At 41.6% G+C, this 17066-nt stretch overlaps 1 protein-coding gene across 2 annotated transcripts; it reads left to right on the forward strand.

The window, feature by feature from the left end:
* Positions 1-528: 528 nt before the first annotated feature.
* On the forward strand, positions 529-14636 carry popdc2 (popeye domain cAMP effector 2). Of its 2 annotated transcripts, none has more exons than XM_088638211.1 (4): positions 529-1695; positions 4948-5056; positions 7802-8168; positions 13079-14636. In XM_088638211.1, the coding sequence occupies exons 1-4, from the start codon at positions 1202-1204 to the stop codon at positions 13159-13161; spliced, it is 1053 nt and encodes a 350-aa protein (XP_088494337.1). In that variant the 5' UTR covers positions 529-1201; the 3' UTR covers positions 13162-14636. The 2 variants fall into 2 exon arrangements, with proteins under 2 accessions (XP_088494337.1, XP_088494336.1); XM_088638210.1 differs by having other exon boundaries at positions 530-1695; positions 7802-8306.
* The last annotated feature ends 2430 nt before the right edge of the window (positions 14637-17066 follow it).

Consider the following 17066-nt stretch of genomic DNA (forward strand, 5'->3'; position numbering starts at 1 on the left):
ACACAGTGGGTGAATTATTCAAGGTAAACACGTGTCACACCTGGGATTTGGGGCTCACAGACTTCCAGGTACAAGTCCATAACTCTAACCACGGCCCTCCAGTGTACTGCTATTTCTTTGTCATTTCTATTTCGCTCCCTACTGCTGCCCCAGTGAAGCTCTTTGCTTTTCTCTGATACATTTGTAGCAGTAAGTAAGGCCCTGTACCTGTAGAAGCCCATAAAGGCCAGGAAACAATGGAAACACGCTGTCAAGTTTGTTGTGGTGGATTAGTGCCTCACAAGATGTCCGTCATGTGACGTTCTGCGCGGGCCTGCCGGAGGGACAGCTGTCTGCCGCTGCCAGCTCTGCTCAAGTATGAAGATGGATTGAATGGCAATCGAATTCGGCTGGGGCAGCTCCTCGCCGCATGCCTCCCTCGAACTCATGGCTCCACCTTTAACAGAGAGTGACGAGCAGGAGCTGGCATGCAAACCACGGGCCGGGGGTCAGAGCTGAAATCCGAGCCGCCGTGTCGTTCCACCTATTTAAACGTCTAAAAAAGAAAAGTCCCACCCGAACACGCCGGAACCATTGCGAAGCGCTGGTCGGGCAGTTGTCTGTCCGCTTCAGGGGACCACATCAGAAATCCAGAGCAGGTTCACAAACAGGACGAAGCGAAAGCTGAGCTGATGACAGGGAAGCAGGGCTCTCTGCCACTTCTTATCACCTCAGCCGGGCAGCGTTATGTTAAGTGCCCCATCTGCTTTCCATCCATGGCTCTTTGCTCCTTGGGTTTCAATTCCAAACATGGTTATCCTTCTGGGGTCTCTCTCTGCACTCCCTGTTGCCAAGGGACGTACATTCCAGATGAAACACTCGGCGAAGAACCAGAGGGAGAGGGAGGGAGAGGGAGGGAGCAGCAGGCAGGCAGAGAGAGGGGCTGGAAAGAGTGTAAGAAAACAGAAGGGAGAAATCGATGCAGGTTCCGAACCAGGCTAGTGGAGAAATGAATTCAGGGACTGCTTTTGTCCGGCACAGGACTTGATCTATCCAAGTAATACATCAGGGAGCAAATTTTACTTTAGACACTTGTTTATTTTCTTGTTTCTTATTCCTTGTTCCTGGAGAAGTGTATTTTAGTGTACTTTTTTCTAAAGGCCTTTCAGTCATTTGTTTCACCTTTTTTTTAACTTGGATCCTGAAGGTGCGGCAGACAGACATGTGGAAGGAAAACTCAACCCTGTTTGCCACCATGTTTTATGGGCACCCTCAGTGTGAGGAGTGGAGCAGCGGCACAGAGGGGGCTGTATACCAGCTGGGCAACATCCTGTTTATCTTAGGGTATATGGGGGGCAGTGGTGTTTTCGGCACGATCTACATCTTCAGCCTCCTGGCCCCGGGCTTTCTCTGCTACGCTCTGTGGGGCTGGCTGGACGCGTGCGGTGCCGATATTGTCTTCTGGAGCATTCTGCTGCTGCTTCTCTGTCTCCTGCAGCTGGCTCACCTCATCTACCGCCTCCGCAAGGACAGCTTCGAGGAGGAGCTCGACATCCTCTACAAGGGCATCTACCTGCCACTGGAGGTGCCCGTGCCCATCTTCAAGGAGATCGTCGCCGGCGGCGAGAACCAGGTCGTCTCTCTGGACAAGGACCAGAACTACGCCCTGGAGGGGAAGACCCCCATCGACAGGCTGTCCTTCCTGCTGTCGGGGAGGTAAGTAGCCGGCCATTGAGAAAAATAAAACCTTCCTGCAGGCCCCCGTCATCTGAAACACATGCTGTATCTCTTTCCGAGGCCGATGCTGACAGATTAGAATCTCGCTGAACAGGACTGGGAGTTGAGAGAAATAAAAAACAACCGCCACTACTTTAATCAACACCAGCTCGGAAATAACTGGACAACAGTTAAAAAGGAAAATCATGAGGTTGCTTGATTCTTGAGAAGGAGAATTGTTGCCGTGAAGTAGAAAGAGCATCAGCTGTGCAGAAAAGAGGAACTGTTTCCCCTTTGACCGGGGACATTTAAAAAATAAACAAGATATTATTGATAAATCTAACCAATAAGTTTTAATTTCACCTTATCCGAATAAGTGATATATAATGCTAAGCCTATCATTACAACATAGGAAAAGATTTTTTAGAATTGTTTCATTCTAAAGTCTGAAGGAGATGTCAGTATCGTGAGTTATGAGTTGGCTTACAGAAGCTTCTATGAAACAACAGCTGTTTTGTGCTTTAACAGTGAAAAAGATCTCCATGTAGAAGCCAAATAGGCTTAAAATATAGCAGGATTTTTATCTTTTGGACAAGCAGAAATGTAAGTGATTCAACCCAAAAGTTTCACCACACTTTATTTTCTTTTCAGTTACAATGTATTGAGTAAAAGTGAAACTTTCTCATAGTATCAGCAATTTATGTTATGTGCACATTGCTTTTCCAAGTGAAATCTTACAGCATCAAACATTTTATTGATTTCCTGTGAGAATTTATTCTTGGAATGGAGAATGTAGATTCTTTTAGATTATACTATTTTGCTGTTTTCCTGTTACTGATAACTAAGATTGATGTTTTTTGAACAAGGGTATCTGAAATAGCCCAAAACTCTTTATAGAAGGAAGCAACAGTATCAGCTTCATCACGATGGTTGGGCAGCATGTTCCACACTCCTTCAACCCTTTGTAAAAAAAGACATGCCTCCTGATCATGCAATGCATTCATGCATACAATGCATTGCATTCATGCATGCAGTGCAATGCAAGAGAATCAGCATAGATGCCTGGTTGTGAATGAGTAAAACCACGTGTAGCCAAAGTCTCTAGCTCACAATATGTTTCTGAATTCACATGCTAGTCTCTGCAGCAGGGACAGTTTTCTCTCTTGCTATATGACTGCATTTTAACTCAGTCCACCTGCTGCTCTCTCTATGACTGTCCTTATTTACATGATCAACCTCCTTTCCTCTCCAATCTGTCACTCTAGCAATACTGAAAAGCTACTGCTTCCTATCCTCCAGTCTTCTGATATGTTTCCCACATTTTAGCTAGCCTATGAATCTTCCCGAAAAATCAATTGAATGACCCATCAAGCCAGCGTGCCTGCACTGTTGTAAAGCCAACATGAACACAAAAATGATTCAGTTCAAGACTAACTGTTCTGAAAATGACTTAATGATACTTTATGGTTACCAATTTCAAATTTCAAATTTAAGTAAAATTAAATCTGCAATGCATTTGCAATATTTATGCAAAAAATGTTTCCTGTTGATGTTCAACGACTAGAGCGAAATTTGATTTGCATTCTTTAACTTGTTCTCCTAAATGTTTAGTAAGTAATCTTTCTTTTCCTCCATGATTATGTGGTGGGAATGAGGTTCTTGTTTTGTTTTTTCAGTACTGTAGGATACAATTGCCGTAAGGGGATTGCTGCTTGTTTAATTAAAGAGATATTGGTTTATGAAACAGATGAGACAAAGATGTCAGGGGAACCTATGTGTTGAAAAAAAGGGTTTGAAGCTGACTTTCAAGGTGATATCTAGTTAAATAAGGAAATAATGTGGGTTATTAAGGGTTAAACACTTGGTGTAAGGCAAGCTTTGGCGAAACAGTTTCATTCAGTGTCTCAGTGACTTTGAATTTAAAAAATCTTGGCAGTGGCTTCACATCAGAAGCCCGAGTGAACTGCACTCCCCAGTGAGACAGGATCTCATCTACTATCACTGCAACATGCTTTCAAACAAACGAAAGGCTTTTTCTATTTTTGGATGGTGAAGGAAACATTTACAAATTACAAAGGCCAAAATCGAACATGGTACATGTTACTTGCACAGGGGTAGCTGTTAGACATTTGGAAGTCTGTGTGTTATGATATAATGTTCCATAATTCTCCATAAATCATGGATATGAGTTATTAAGTATATTTTAAGTAGCTTTCTAAGTATATTTTTGAAACACTGCATTATTTAAAAAAACCTTGAATTTAGGACACAATACAATAAAGAATTTCTGCAGTTGAAAAGGTCATTACTGTGCCGATCCGTTCTTGTGGGCTGACTAAGGAAATTTATTTTCACATTGAGTGACTACTATTGGAATATGTAAACTCTTCTGAAATTACAACTATAAGTACTCATACAAAAATAATACAGCAGATTACTAAAGGGATCAAGGAGAATGAAAGTCCACAGATGAGCGAAGTCTCATCTACGGGGAATGGGCTGTGTGGTTCTGAGGAACTTCATTTTTAGTCTCGGCAAAAGACGTCTGCAAAGTCTTAGAGGAAATAGATAAGCTTGATCCCAAAATTGACTCATGATAAGCTCGGGTACATAACTGGGAAAGACGATTTCACACTGATACTAGAAAAAAAATCCACAGAATTCTGTCAGCGCATGGGATAGATTATTGGAGACAGAGATGATTTCATGTCTAGGCTTAGAATTTGTATGGTTTTAAAGGGTTTTTTTATGACGAGGAGCTTGATTCAAGAATAGCAAATGCATAAGTAAACTGTGTTTATCATACTGTGAAAAACAATCTTTAGGATGATCCATGTGCTCTATATCATGATTAAATAGGTGTGTGGTGAGGTGCAATAATACAAGTAATTTGGAAAATGTCTACTCTAACACACCGCAAATCAGAGTTTGCTTTAGCTCAGCTACTAGACACTTGTAGCAATGTGCAGGTTTTCATTTAAAAAACCCCAACAGAAATTAGTTTGCAATACATATTTTCACATTTCTCAGGTGAGAAACCGAAGAATCCCTTAAGGCAATTTATTTGTTCTTAATTTATTTGGTTTTGCAACCCCTGGAGTTATTCAGTCTGTAGAACACGGTAAACATAATGCAAGACTGCTATAGTATATAAATACAACCCAGGAGATCTTGCACAGATATCTGTCCTCCTGCACTGGACAACCTCATTGAAATGTCTCACTAATAACGTGGTGTTGCTGTTTCTCTAAGGATTCGCGTCTCTCTGGAAGGCCAGTTTCTTCACTATATTTTCCCATATCAGTTCCTCGACTCTCCGGAGTGGGAGTCTTTGAGGCCCACGGAAGAAGGAAAGTTTCAGGTAAACACCATCTTAAGGGAAATTAATCATATTGTGGAAGACTAAAAGGAATTTGAGATTGTGTATTAAATTATACTTAATATTTACAAACTAAGGGGCTTCACTCATGGCACATATAATTCATTAATATTCCCATGTGGATGATATGGGTTTATATTTTCAGGCTTGAAGGTCAGCCCTACCACGACTGGTTAATAGAAAATAATTATTTTAGTCTTGAACAAACAGATGTATCTATTAGGGCACCTGATTCAACCATTCAAAATCAAAGGCACTGAGGAAAAGTCCAGCCAGGACTTCTTTGGAATCATCAGTGAAACTTCAGGAAAGTGTATTTTAAACCGTGAGCAGGAGGCATACCTTTACACAAAGGATTGTGGGAGTCTGGAACAACTAACCCATCATGCTGTCAAAGCTGTTACGCTGGATGAAACTTGGTTCTAGCACCCATACAAGTAAGATGGACCGAATACCCTACTCTCATTTCAAACCTTTCTTATGTTTAAATGTTTAGTAACTCATTGTTAAATCTCAATGTGTCTAATACATACTGTACTAATTTCCATTTCCACATCTAGAATGTCAGAAAAAGTTATGACTTAATGGGTTAAAGTAAGATGGGTATTGTACAATATTCACCATTACTGCAAGGTATTCAATTTGTAATCATTTAGAATATAACTTTCTGTTTTTATCCTGTGTCTCTGAGTATTATGTGGATGTACACAGTAACATTAGCCAGGAGTAATTTTCTGAGAACACTAGTGACTTCCAAAAAAACAACTTTTCCAAAAGTACAGAACAGGACTTGAAGGCAATTATCTGTGAATGCATTTTTTTCTGAACACAGTTCAAGTGGTAACCTAGATGTTAGGAGCGGTTGGCAAAGATATTAACAGTAATCTGAAAATTGTATCACTCTTTGCGAAGAAAGAACTGCGTGATGTCACCAAGGTACTCAAAGTGAGCACCGAAAAAATCTCAACGTTTTACTGTCATTAAAAACACTAAAGATTTAACAGGCAGCCTTATTAGAACTCTGTCTATGTAGGTTTAACTTTCTCGATGCCTTGCAATAAAAATAAGATCAATTTTCCAGCTGCAGTCTTTATTTTTGTTAATTTACTCGCAGTTTATCTGAGCTTTTAAAATAAAGAGGAATGTAACACCACTGTTGCCATCATCTCTCCACGTGTTGTATCCGCCCTTATTTTTATGTGACTAGACTGCAGCAATCGATTCAATTTGTTTTGTCATTCAAAACATACCGCACAAGCATGTTAACTCACTTAAAAGCCCTACTTTCAAAGTGATTGTTTATGAAGGCAAAAATAGAAGCAGTGAAGTAATGATCAATGAAACCCATTAAAGTCCTCTTAAAGACTTTCAAAGATAAAAGATTACATCCCAGTGCCTCAATACAGGTGTCGCATTTCTACGTTTGGTATCCTCAATTGCTCAGTCCTGAACAACATCCGGAACAAGGACAGCTCTAAATCTTTGTTTTCTATATGATCGTCATGATCCTGTACTCACAAGCAAATAAAAATGTTACAAACTAAAAAAAATCCATTCGTTGTACCTTGCTTGTTTGGTTTCTAGTAGGTGATTGCTCTAAGGATTTCAACCAACCGTTTCTTTAAGGAAGTCAAAGTATCGCCTTCAGTGCCGAGGCTGGGCAGCTTGTTCCACACTCCCACAGCCCTTGTGTAATGAAGCACATTCCATTCTCAGCCTTCAACGAAATTCTATTCACTTGTGTTATAGAGTCCCGAGATGGGAGACCTCCAGGGAAAGTTATGGTGTTGGTGTTAATGGAACAGTAGGTGGCGCTCTACCATTGAAACCAAATTCCCCAACCAAAGCCCTGTTATGGATAGCAGGGACACTGTGCTGTAGACAGAGCTGTGCTTTGGAGGAGATGTCAGACTGGGGTTCTGTGTGGTTCATTATGGATCTCATGGCACAGAAGCTGAAGGGTTAACCTCCATGTCCTGGCTAGCACACTCCGAACATCCTAACGTTCCCCTTGAGTTCAGTTGGTGAATTGGTTTGTCAGTTCCACACCTGACCCACAGTGACTGCAGCAGGTCACACAGGTGAGTGCTGCTTCTCATGGTGCAGTGGCTCTCTTCCAATTTGGGTCTGAAAAGATTGTTATACTCTACATCAAGTCATATGAGTAGAAGAGGGTTTGGCCATATGTAATCGTGCATTGGAATTCTTATTCGCACTGATCTCCCAAGATATCGACACAGTACAGCAGACCACACCACACAGTGTAGCCCGTACATTACGAACGGAATAAATAATAACAACAGGAGCAATAAATATGTAGTAGTGAAAAAAAACATGGTAGACCATGCAAAACGTGCATAGTGCAGATGTAAATTGAGTCTGAGGAACTGCAGTTAGCTGTTGAGGATGCGTACTGCAGTTGGGTAGAAATGTTATTTTTACATATACATATTTACATAATGTTATCCATCAGAACAAAAAAAAAGACATAAAACTTAACAAAGAAAATGAGTGGAAGTAATTATGTTGTGTGAGAAGAAAGCCAAAAGACCTTATCAGTTATCCAAAGGTGTTTTAGATGTTGAGTACTGTAATGTTAAACAGTGATGAATTCCCCCAGAATAATATAATTTAATGTATTAATGAGCTACATAATGTGAAGGAAAGGGTATATACATCTGAATGTCCTTCCAGGCTTTGACCTCTGACCTTTGACCCTTTCGCCAGGTGACTCTGACCGCAGAGACAGACTGCCGCTACATCACCTGGAGGAGAAAGAAACTCTACCTCTTGCTGTCCAGAGAGCGCTACATTGCCCGTCTCTTCTCGGTCATGCTGGGGAATGACATCACCGACAAGCTCTACTCCCTCAACGACAAGCTCTTTGCCAAGAGCGGCGTGCGTCTGGACATTCGCCTGCCCAGTCTCTACCACGTCCTGGCGCCCTCCACCAGCGAGGCCGACAGCGAGCACGCGGGGGGTTTCGCGCCCGCTAACCAGAAGACCCCACCGCAGCCGGGCCCAAGGAAGAGCGCCGAGCCTGGTGTCAGTAACCCTCACTTTGGACCTCAGCCCACTGACACAGAGCTGCCCGGTGAGGATTCTACCAGTCTGATAGTGGAGGACTTTGCAGATTTGACGGGATCCTTTATGGAATATGGCAGTGAAAGAGATTATTTGAAATAGAGAATGGGTATGAGGTCTAATACACTGGCCAGTTCTTAAGTCACATGTAAGTACACTGTCGGCTCTGACTTGGAAAAAAATAGATCTGGGATTTGAGCTGCACTTTTACTAACACGGCTTTAAAAAGGAATCACGCTTATACTAACAGAACAGAAAAAAATAATCAAATAAAATAGCGGATTAATCATAGCCATCCCGATTTTGTTGTTTGGAGGGTTTAATGACCACTTGTAATATGCTTAAAAAAGTCTAGCCTATATACTGATTCACTATGAAGAAGTAACTCTTTTACATCAGTAACTCACAGGGTTGCTCACTGCTGGTCCTTGGGATAACGAAATGCTGAAGCCCAGTCATGCGATTTCATACAAATGCCAGGTGTTCTGTCAATGCTATTTGAAATGAGCTAAAATTCCCAAATTGAGGGGTTCAAGAATCTGTAAATATAAATATAAATCTCCACAGAAACATGAGAATATAAGAAAGAGTTATGAACAAGAGAAGGTCATTTGGCCCATCTACTTCATATAGTAGTGAGTACATAACTACTTAATTAGTAGCTAAATCCATTCAAAAAGACATGATTTCAAATAACACAAGAAAAATAGATAAAATATGATCTCCCCAGCTTGAGCAATGAAAGTTGGCAGGCTGTTGTGTGACAGAAGCTGCCAGGAGAATGAGCTGTTCTTTTTCAGGAATCAGAGAGTGGAGGAATCGCCTTTTCCGCAAGAAAGCTTTGGGCACAGATGGATGAGAACCCTAGTGACACATTGAAAAAGTCCTTTAGCCAGCTGATTTTCTATTAGTAGCATCTGGAAAGGCCAATTACCAGGAGGCCAAAGATCAGACGGTGGGAGAATTATGTTGGCATGACTTCAAGGCAACATAGATAAAGGCTTTTCTTGGTCAGCCATTTCACCTGACGTGCATTCAGCTGAATGTCTGTGGTACTAACATACCACAGTCATTAACGGAGACTCGGGCAAACCTTTGTCTGCTGGCTGTAGTTGTACAGGCAGAGTGATGGAATATCCCCAGCAGTCTGTCCAGAGGCTGATCAGGTCTAGGTGTCAAAACTGTCAGAATTAAGTTTACACTCATAGCGGCATCTCCTATATCATCTCTGCAATATTCCCCTTCATCACTCTGAAAATGTATTGTGTATTGTTATCTGTGATTTTGGTTTATAGCTGCAGTGTGTTTACACTATTGATAAATTCACTCGTATTGCACTTTTCTTGTGCATCAGTATAGATACACAAGCTAATTGCCTTTGCTGTTTGCTTCTCCTTCAAAAGAGAACTTTCTTTGTGTTCCTTTTGCAACACATCTTTGCTGCATTATAGGTCAGAGGTCACAATGTATGTATAAAAATATAGCCCATGAGCAAGAACCCAGAAGTACCAGAAGTAATAATATTATCTGCATTATCCCAGATATTAGATGGGAAATAGCACTTTACAGTACATACTTCTACTTCATCTCACATCATACATAGATGTACATGTACAATTTCAGAAAAAGCAAGATCGTGGAAAACATCTACTAAAGCAAGTGTTAAAAGGCACTTGTGAAGCTATATTGTGGAATATATATATTTTAATATGGGGGTTCACAAGACATGTAGTGATCTGCACCACTAGAGCTGTGTCTAAGCCTTGGACCACCATATATTTTATGAGAACTCTTTTCTGGTGGTCTTTTCTGACTCTCCTCACCTTCCAACACTGGGTGTCTTCATAAGAATGCCAACTGGGATATGCTGAGTGGACGAAGCTCTGCACATATCCCAGCCCAGGCTGGCTAAATGAGTAGCATGCTACATCAACAATTTTAGCATTTATTTCCCTACACAAATAGGCAAAAGTGCATTTTCATTTCGTCAGCAAGTTTCTAAATCTGTGGTCGGAGGGTGCTTTTCCTTTAGTGCTAGTTGAGAGCTGGAAGGTTTGGGGATAGCCACTAGAACCTGTTTTAATCCTGGAAGTTGCTCTGAAGGTATTTTAGGACCCTGTGCAGATTGTGTTTCGGGTGCGGTTTTAGATTCTAGGGCTGTCTGGATGGAGCAGCTGCTGAGGATTCCACTGTCGTGTTAAAGTGCCGACCTTCAGATACTGTTTTCTAATGGGAGGCGTGGAGTGGGGGGTCGGACATCAGCTGGGTGAAAGAAGAGATTGCGTGGCTTGGAGTGAACTGCAACATTTGCTTCTGTGCATGTGCATGTGCCTGTGCCTGTGAGAGCTACAACCAGATAATAATGTAAAACGTGGTTTTCTCTCTACTCTCTCTGGACAGCAGAAGCCTCATAGATGGATAGCTTACTCAACTTAAGCAGTTTAAGAAAGGATTCGTTTGTTACTGTTTGGCAGTGGCACAGCATAGTTTTAGGTATGTGTGAACAATGCACAGAACATTAAGTTAACCTGTTTTTCAGTGGTAAAAGGAATATCAAGTATTCCAGAGTGGCTTCACACTGAGCTCTGAAGTTCAGACCTGTTGTCAACAGCTCGTCATGCTATTAACACACTAGGGCTCAGACTTGGGGAAATGCCAGTGTACGAAGTTGACCAGAGTCTGGCTTTGGGTGAACAGCACCTCCTATAAAACCCAGAGGGGCTATAAACTTGCAGTGACATCAGACAGAGATGCACTTGTGCTCTGGTCGGCGCTAGCCCTCCTTTCAGCCACTGTGCAGCTTGCAGGGTGTCGGAAAATGAAAGGTCTGATGTGTGGGTGAGATCAGGACTGAGCTTGCCTTTCTCATGGCCCTGAGCCACACAGCTGCTGCTACTGTCAGCTGAAGTGTGAAGGAACAATCTGAGATTCGTATTTACAGTAGGTGGACATACAGTGTTAAAAACAACAGAAGTGTCAAAAAAAAAGGATTGCTGCAAGGAGGGCTGGAGGGTCGGTTCATTAGGACACCTGTTCCTTGTCAGGCTGGACAACACATTCATCGTGACCCCAGCTCCAGAGTCCGTTTTGATGCCGGTGGCATCGGAAAGATGTGTTGGGTGGGACTTTTTTCAAAGTCAAAAAGTTCCTGTCACGCTCCTTTCAGTGCCGCTGCTGAATAATTTCATGCACCACTCTTCTATCTTGAGCTAACAAACTAGAAAGGCTAGAAGTTTCCTGCTTTTACTACACCTTCAAGGCATTTTGTCTGTATTACTTTCCCTGTGGTGATGTACTGGAAACATAACAGATGAGATTTATTTGAAGTGAGAACTAGCCTTTCACTGTAGCGTGGCTTAGTTAGGTTTTATTTTTAGTTTGATTTAGATATTAGCTGTGAAACAGGCATAACTAAAATATTCATATCTAATATGAATACAAAAACTCTCCAGTTTTATCACATGCCTGAATTGAAGGACCTTCTCTTTCCAAAGACTGGAATTTTTACTCATGAAACATTGAAAGCACACCAGGGTTCAGTCCAGAGAAACATGTAATGGTACTAAGTTTCTTTTTGATTCTAAGATTCCGTTTCCTTGTTGCGAAAGAATTACTCTGAACTGTTTTTGACATCAATCCCTTTGGTTTTCCGTTTAAAGACATACACATTGTCAGGATAAACCAATAACCTTCCTTTTGATATTGCCTTTGAACTAGATTCACATAGTCGTATTTGGTTTTGAGTGAGACATTTCATCATTTCAGTCATGTGCACAGAAGGAAATAAAGAGCAAGTGGAACTAGGAAAAAAAGGTTGCTAACAATACCTGACATTTTGGATCTTTTTAAATGACAAACGCAGTGCAGAGTATACTTCTTTGCAAGAAGCATTACCAGCCCGTACTGTGAACTTGTCAGATCACGGTAGCCAAACAAGGCTGGGCCTGTTCAGTATGGGGATGGGAGAGCTCTAGACCATGTGTTAGGAAAAAGAAGTGGTAAGTGTTGCTGGAGAACCAATAGGTGGTGCTCTTTCCTACAGACAGAATGTGCACAAAGCAATGTGTCATTATGCTAACCAGGGACAGTGGCTTTGTTTGTAAAAGTACAGATGTTAACCCCACCACATCCAGGATAAAGTCCACACTGGGCTTGGACAATTTGGCCTGTCTAATCTCTCCTGTAAACTGAAGGAAGTGCTCATTCCACCACCCTGTGATGTGCCACCTAAAGCTAAAGCATTCTGGGATCCTTTGGGATAATGGAATGATCCAAAATTAATATATATCCTCTTTCCACACTAATTATTTAAAAATCAGTTCAAGATGGCACATTTAGCTCATTTTCTTTGCAACAATATCTTCACGGGAATGACGTAGTGTTCAACACATTGTAAACCAAGTGATTAAAAAATAATCAACTGAACAAAGATGGCCAAAAGGGAATTTAAGTCATTTTTAATACCTTATCTTTTCATTAGCCAAATAATTGCACTGAGACCAGATTCACCTTTGCAATGAGGAGAGTTCCCACTTATACAGCATTTATTGGAGCCATTCCAGTGAAGTACCCTTGGTCAACAGCAGCATCCAACCCACAGTCTGAATCCACGACCCTCTGAAACTCAGAATCCATGCAGCTGCCCCACGGCAGGTCATACTCCCCGTCTTGTTCAAAAATGAAAACCTCTCAGGTGTCTGTTGCTTGTGCCTGCGATTGGTGCATAACTGCTAACAATAGAGAAGGAACTGACTTGACTCACCCTGCCTTACTAGTACAGATTTTTTAAAATAAACGTTATCTGTGAATTACGTTATGAAAAATTGCATTTGAGAGAGAGGGTGAGAGGGAACACCCTATGTTGTCAATTTCAGAGAGGAGAAAATAAAAGCTTAATTGTTTGTGTTTTGCCTGCTGCAGGGGACAGGCGGCCTGGAAGTCTTTCAAACCTTTTTCAAAGAGGAAGAGCCCCACTGGCTCCTACAGAAACCCCCGAGCTCTGAAACGGGCCCGGCGCTCAGAGAAACGGATTTTAAGGCGGAAATTCCGATTCACAGAATTCTGCTTTCACGAAGAGACAGAACAGGAGCAACGCCCTGCACATCTCTTTTCTGGGGCACTTGCATGACCGCATCAACGCAGAAAACCCACCTGGACTTTCCACTCACCAAAAGACGAATGTTTTTTTCATTGTGACTTATTGTGAAGCACAGTGACTGCTCAGTATTACTGACAGCCTTATGTTACCATATAAAGTTTGGGGTCATTATGTTTCCCAGGGTCTATTGCTGAATCTTCACAAAATGTCAATTTTGATACTTGAATAGCACCAGCCAAATAATATCCGAAGCGCTGTGGGTGTTGGAAAGTGGAGCCATATGCCTTAGGGAAGATTAGGATGCAACTAGTTTACAACTAAAAAGAACAGAAGAAGATGGGCAAAATCCCTGGCGCTCTCCAAATCCTGCATGGGCCAAGCTTTTCAGGGTTCAGACTGAATGATTTTCACTGGAAACACCACAAACTACATGTATTCTTCAGATTGCACAAATCACACAGTTTGACAAGTGTACTTGGGTATAATGATGAACAGAGTGAAGCAACTGCCATCACTTCCAAAGCATAGTGCCACATTTAAGATTTTAGTGAACACACTGTAAATGTGTGGGCTACAGCACTCATAAAGTCATTTAATAGAATCTGATATCTGAAAGATTTAAGTCTAAAAGGAGCAAATTAACACTAATGTTCCTGAATGTTTAATGAAATGGGAAAGAGGCTGATTCTGAGGTTTATTTTCCTTTTTAGAGCACTGCCACAGATGACACATTGGATTAAATGTTTTTCTAAACCCCTGTATGTTTGTGCTATGTATATTTAAAATATACAGTCCAAATAAAGACCTGTATACAAGGACACGATACTGGAAATGTTTTATAACACAACAAATATATTTGTACCAAAAATAATTAAAATGAAGTGACCGATATATACCGTTATCTTCTTTCAACATTGTACACAAGGATAAAAAAGTTACAAAAATAAAACAATTAGACTCTGCATTTCACTTTGCAGTAACTGAAACAAAAGCATTACAGCTAGGGCACAGAAATTGGAATAATGAACCAGAAGAGGAATATTTTTTTTAATTACTTTCAATAATTAAAATGATGTTTCCTTGTTTCTCAATGTCATTCAGTCTCTGTCTATAACATTGTCGTTAACGTTTTGGCAGTCTGCTGCTGAATGCTAAAAACTAACTGATACAAACCAAGAGTTAATGTTACAGATTTAACGTTATTGTAGCTATATTTGTTTGAGAGCTAGGAAATGGTTATGGACAAGGTGAAATATTTATCCAGATAGCGTGAAGATCAAAAACAGTTTACTGTACATAAAACTTACTGAGCATCTAAACCAACCACTGTATGCATGCTTGTTTTAAGAAAAATAAAGTGTATACATTTTGCATATAGAATTGTTTTGGTGTCATTTTGATTAATTGATCACTCACGACTGGTGATGCACCCTAGAGATTTGGACATGAATAAGCACTGAAATCACCTCAGGTACAGGTGACGAGGTCATTTACCCTGGTGAATATCAGGGCTGGTGAAAATCTAAAAAGAACAAAAATGAACCAGTATGGTTCACTTGCCCAATGAAAAAAGCTTTTGTGTCATCGGTGTGTTGAGGGCAACACCTCAGACGGACTCGCCAGCAGTGGAGCAAACCTCTCTTTCGCGATGATCGTGGCTTCGTGTAGCCTGCTGGACATCAGGCAGCATGGTGTGTCCAGTGCAGGACGATGCTCCATGTGACGGGGAGGCCCAAGGAGCACCCCTCCACCCGTAGTCATTCGGGGGAACCTGACTGCATGGTCAAGCCCCGAGACCTCCCGATTCCCGACACTCCAGGAAGACGATGCACATCCTCGCGCTGCTCGTGTCGTGGCGTGCTGTCAGAGGCGGTCTTCAGATGGGAGAACGGGACAGCAGGCTGCTCTTTTCACCAGGCCTGAGCCCTGCTGAACACCTCCGGGATGAGGTGCAGCAGTAGGGGTCAGAGACCAGTCAACAGGCACAAGTTTGTCCACGGTCTACAAAAGGAACGGGACAGAATCCTACATCTGCAAAGAACGTGTTGCAGATGTGCAGCGTGTACTGCTTTCAATGGTGGCCTCATATACAACTAGCCTGCTACTTTGACTGTAGGCATTCTTTTAATCCACCCAGTTAACGACAAATGTTAATCAGTGTCATGAATCAGCACATGACTGTTCATGGAACACGTTTCTTTTGCTGCTCAGTACATACATATCTACAACTGTATTAGGCTCCAGCTTTACTCTATATGAGGGGGACATGCAAGTCATTCTACGTGACATTACTCCTGCTCCATACAAGACATCTTCTGAACACTCTACCTCCCAAAAGCCAACCAAACTGCAATGAAAAAACAAACACTAAAATCTGCTGATTGTACAGCTGTTAACCACCTTCACTTTGCCAAGCCTAAATTAATTCCCGTGCAAAATTAGCTTGACGAAGGTGACAGGGCAGCAGGCTCAGAGATGGCAGTCCTGGTTGGAACAAGCTGTGGGGAAGGACCTGCTGCCCTCCCTAAACCTGGCCAAAGTAGTCAAAAGGCGACATTTAAGACCTTTTAAAACCAGGAAGCTGCTGCTGGTTAAAACAGGAGGCATCACCTTCTGCAAGCGAGGGAGTAAGTGGGGCCTCCGTTCTAAACTTCTCCAGAGGGAGAAGAAAGCAGCTGCCTGACGATGCAAGTGTTTTGAAGAGTCGCATGAAAGAAAGTCCACCCCAACTGTCTTTAAAATAATCATGAGATGGATGCATCTGGCCATAAACACCATCATCCTTCCACACGGGATGCCAGCAGTAAGGGAACTCTCGTCTATGTAAGATTACGGTTCAGCCGAAAACGTTTGTCCTGATGAAAGCTTGTGTTTGCCGAGAGGCTGACAAGAATTAAATTGTTTTGCAGTAGAAAGAACATAGGCCTAAATTGATTCTGTGATTGCCATCAAGGTCTTGAAATTGTCAGGACAATACAGGGCTCTGTCGTGGTTGCTCAACCGGTTATGGTGCAAAGGTACAGCTATGCACAAAGATCTGTGGATATGCAAATGTTAACTCAACTTTTTTACAAAATACAATCACATTTTGACCATGTGATCGTATGAGGATAGGTAATATTGAAATTATAAATACTGGCCACTTTCTCCTTTTTATGACTGTATTCAAGAATAGAAAAATGTTATATTACTGAATGTGATTTTTTTTCTCCAAAATGAACAGGCTTAATTTCTCTGTAGCTATTCATACCATTCATTTCCAGATAGCACTGTAACAGTTACTGTGTTTCATTCTAACGCACATATATTTATTTATTCATTTACTTCCAGTCCTGGGTCTGAAAAGCCACATTGTTACATGTCTCATCCGCATGTGCTCAGCTGAACCAAAAGTTTAACTCGTCTACACCAATATGACCTTTAGCCAATCACCAATCTGAAGGTCTGAAACTCCCCCGGATCAGGGTTAAAACCACAATATTGTTTGCTTTTGTAAGCATGGGTAGTCAATCCAGAAGTACATCAATATCACAGAATCATAGTTAACTACTCACAGTTTGTATATCATCAGTCATTAAAGGACAACCCTGACAATCTGTGTGTATTGTTGGCTATCGGTATAACAAATTCCTTAAAAATGCTTTAAGGAATAATTTTCATTTTCGAACCACTTTCCTGAAGTAAGTTCTACTGACAATGACGGTTGTACATCTGTTTGGAAGATGAGCTGCACGAAGAAACCTGTGTGGGTGAGCTTTTTGAAGTGGGAAAGCCGTTACACTGGGGCAGTCCCACTCTCTCGACCTCAGA

Source organism: Lepisosteus platostomus, chromosome 1 (assembly GCF_059453375.1).
Source record: "Lepisosteus platostomus isolate fLepPlt1 chromosome 1, fLepPlt1.hap1, whole genome shotgun sequence".
In the NCBI taxonomy this organism is placed as follows: domain Eukaryota; kingdom Metazoa; phylum Chordata; class Actinopteri; order Semionotiformes; family Lepisosteidae; genus Lepisosteus; species Lepisosteus platostomus.

What these genes read in the sequence shown, in the direction of transcription:
- popdc2 (XM_088638210.1), top strand. Translation starts at nt 1,202, where the DNA reads ATGTGGAAGGAAAACTCAACCCTGTTTGCCACCATGTTTTATGGGCAC. An exon ending in TCCTTCCTGCTGTCGGGGAG is followed by an intron (nt 1,696 to 4,947) that starts GTAAGTAGCCGG and finishes TGTTTCTCTAAG; the next exon opens with GATTCGCGTCTCTCTGGAAG. An exon ending in CGGAAGAAGGAAAGTTTCAG is followed by an intron (nt 5,057 to 7,801) that starts GTAAACACCATC and finishes CCCTTTCGCCAG; the next exon opens with GTGACTCTGACCGCAGAGAC.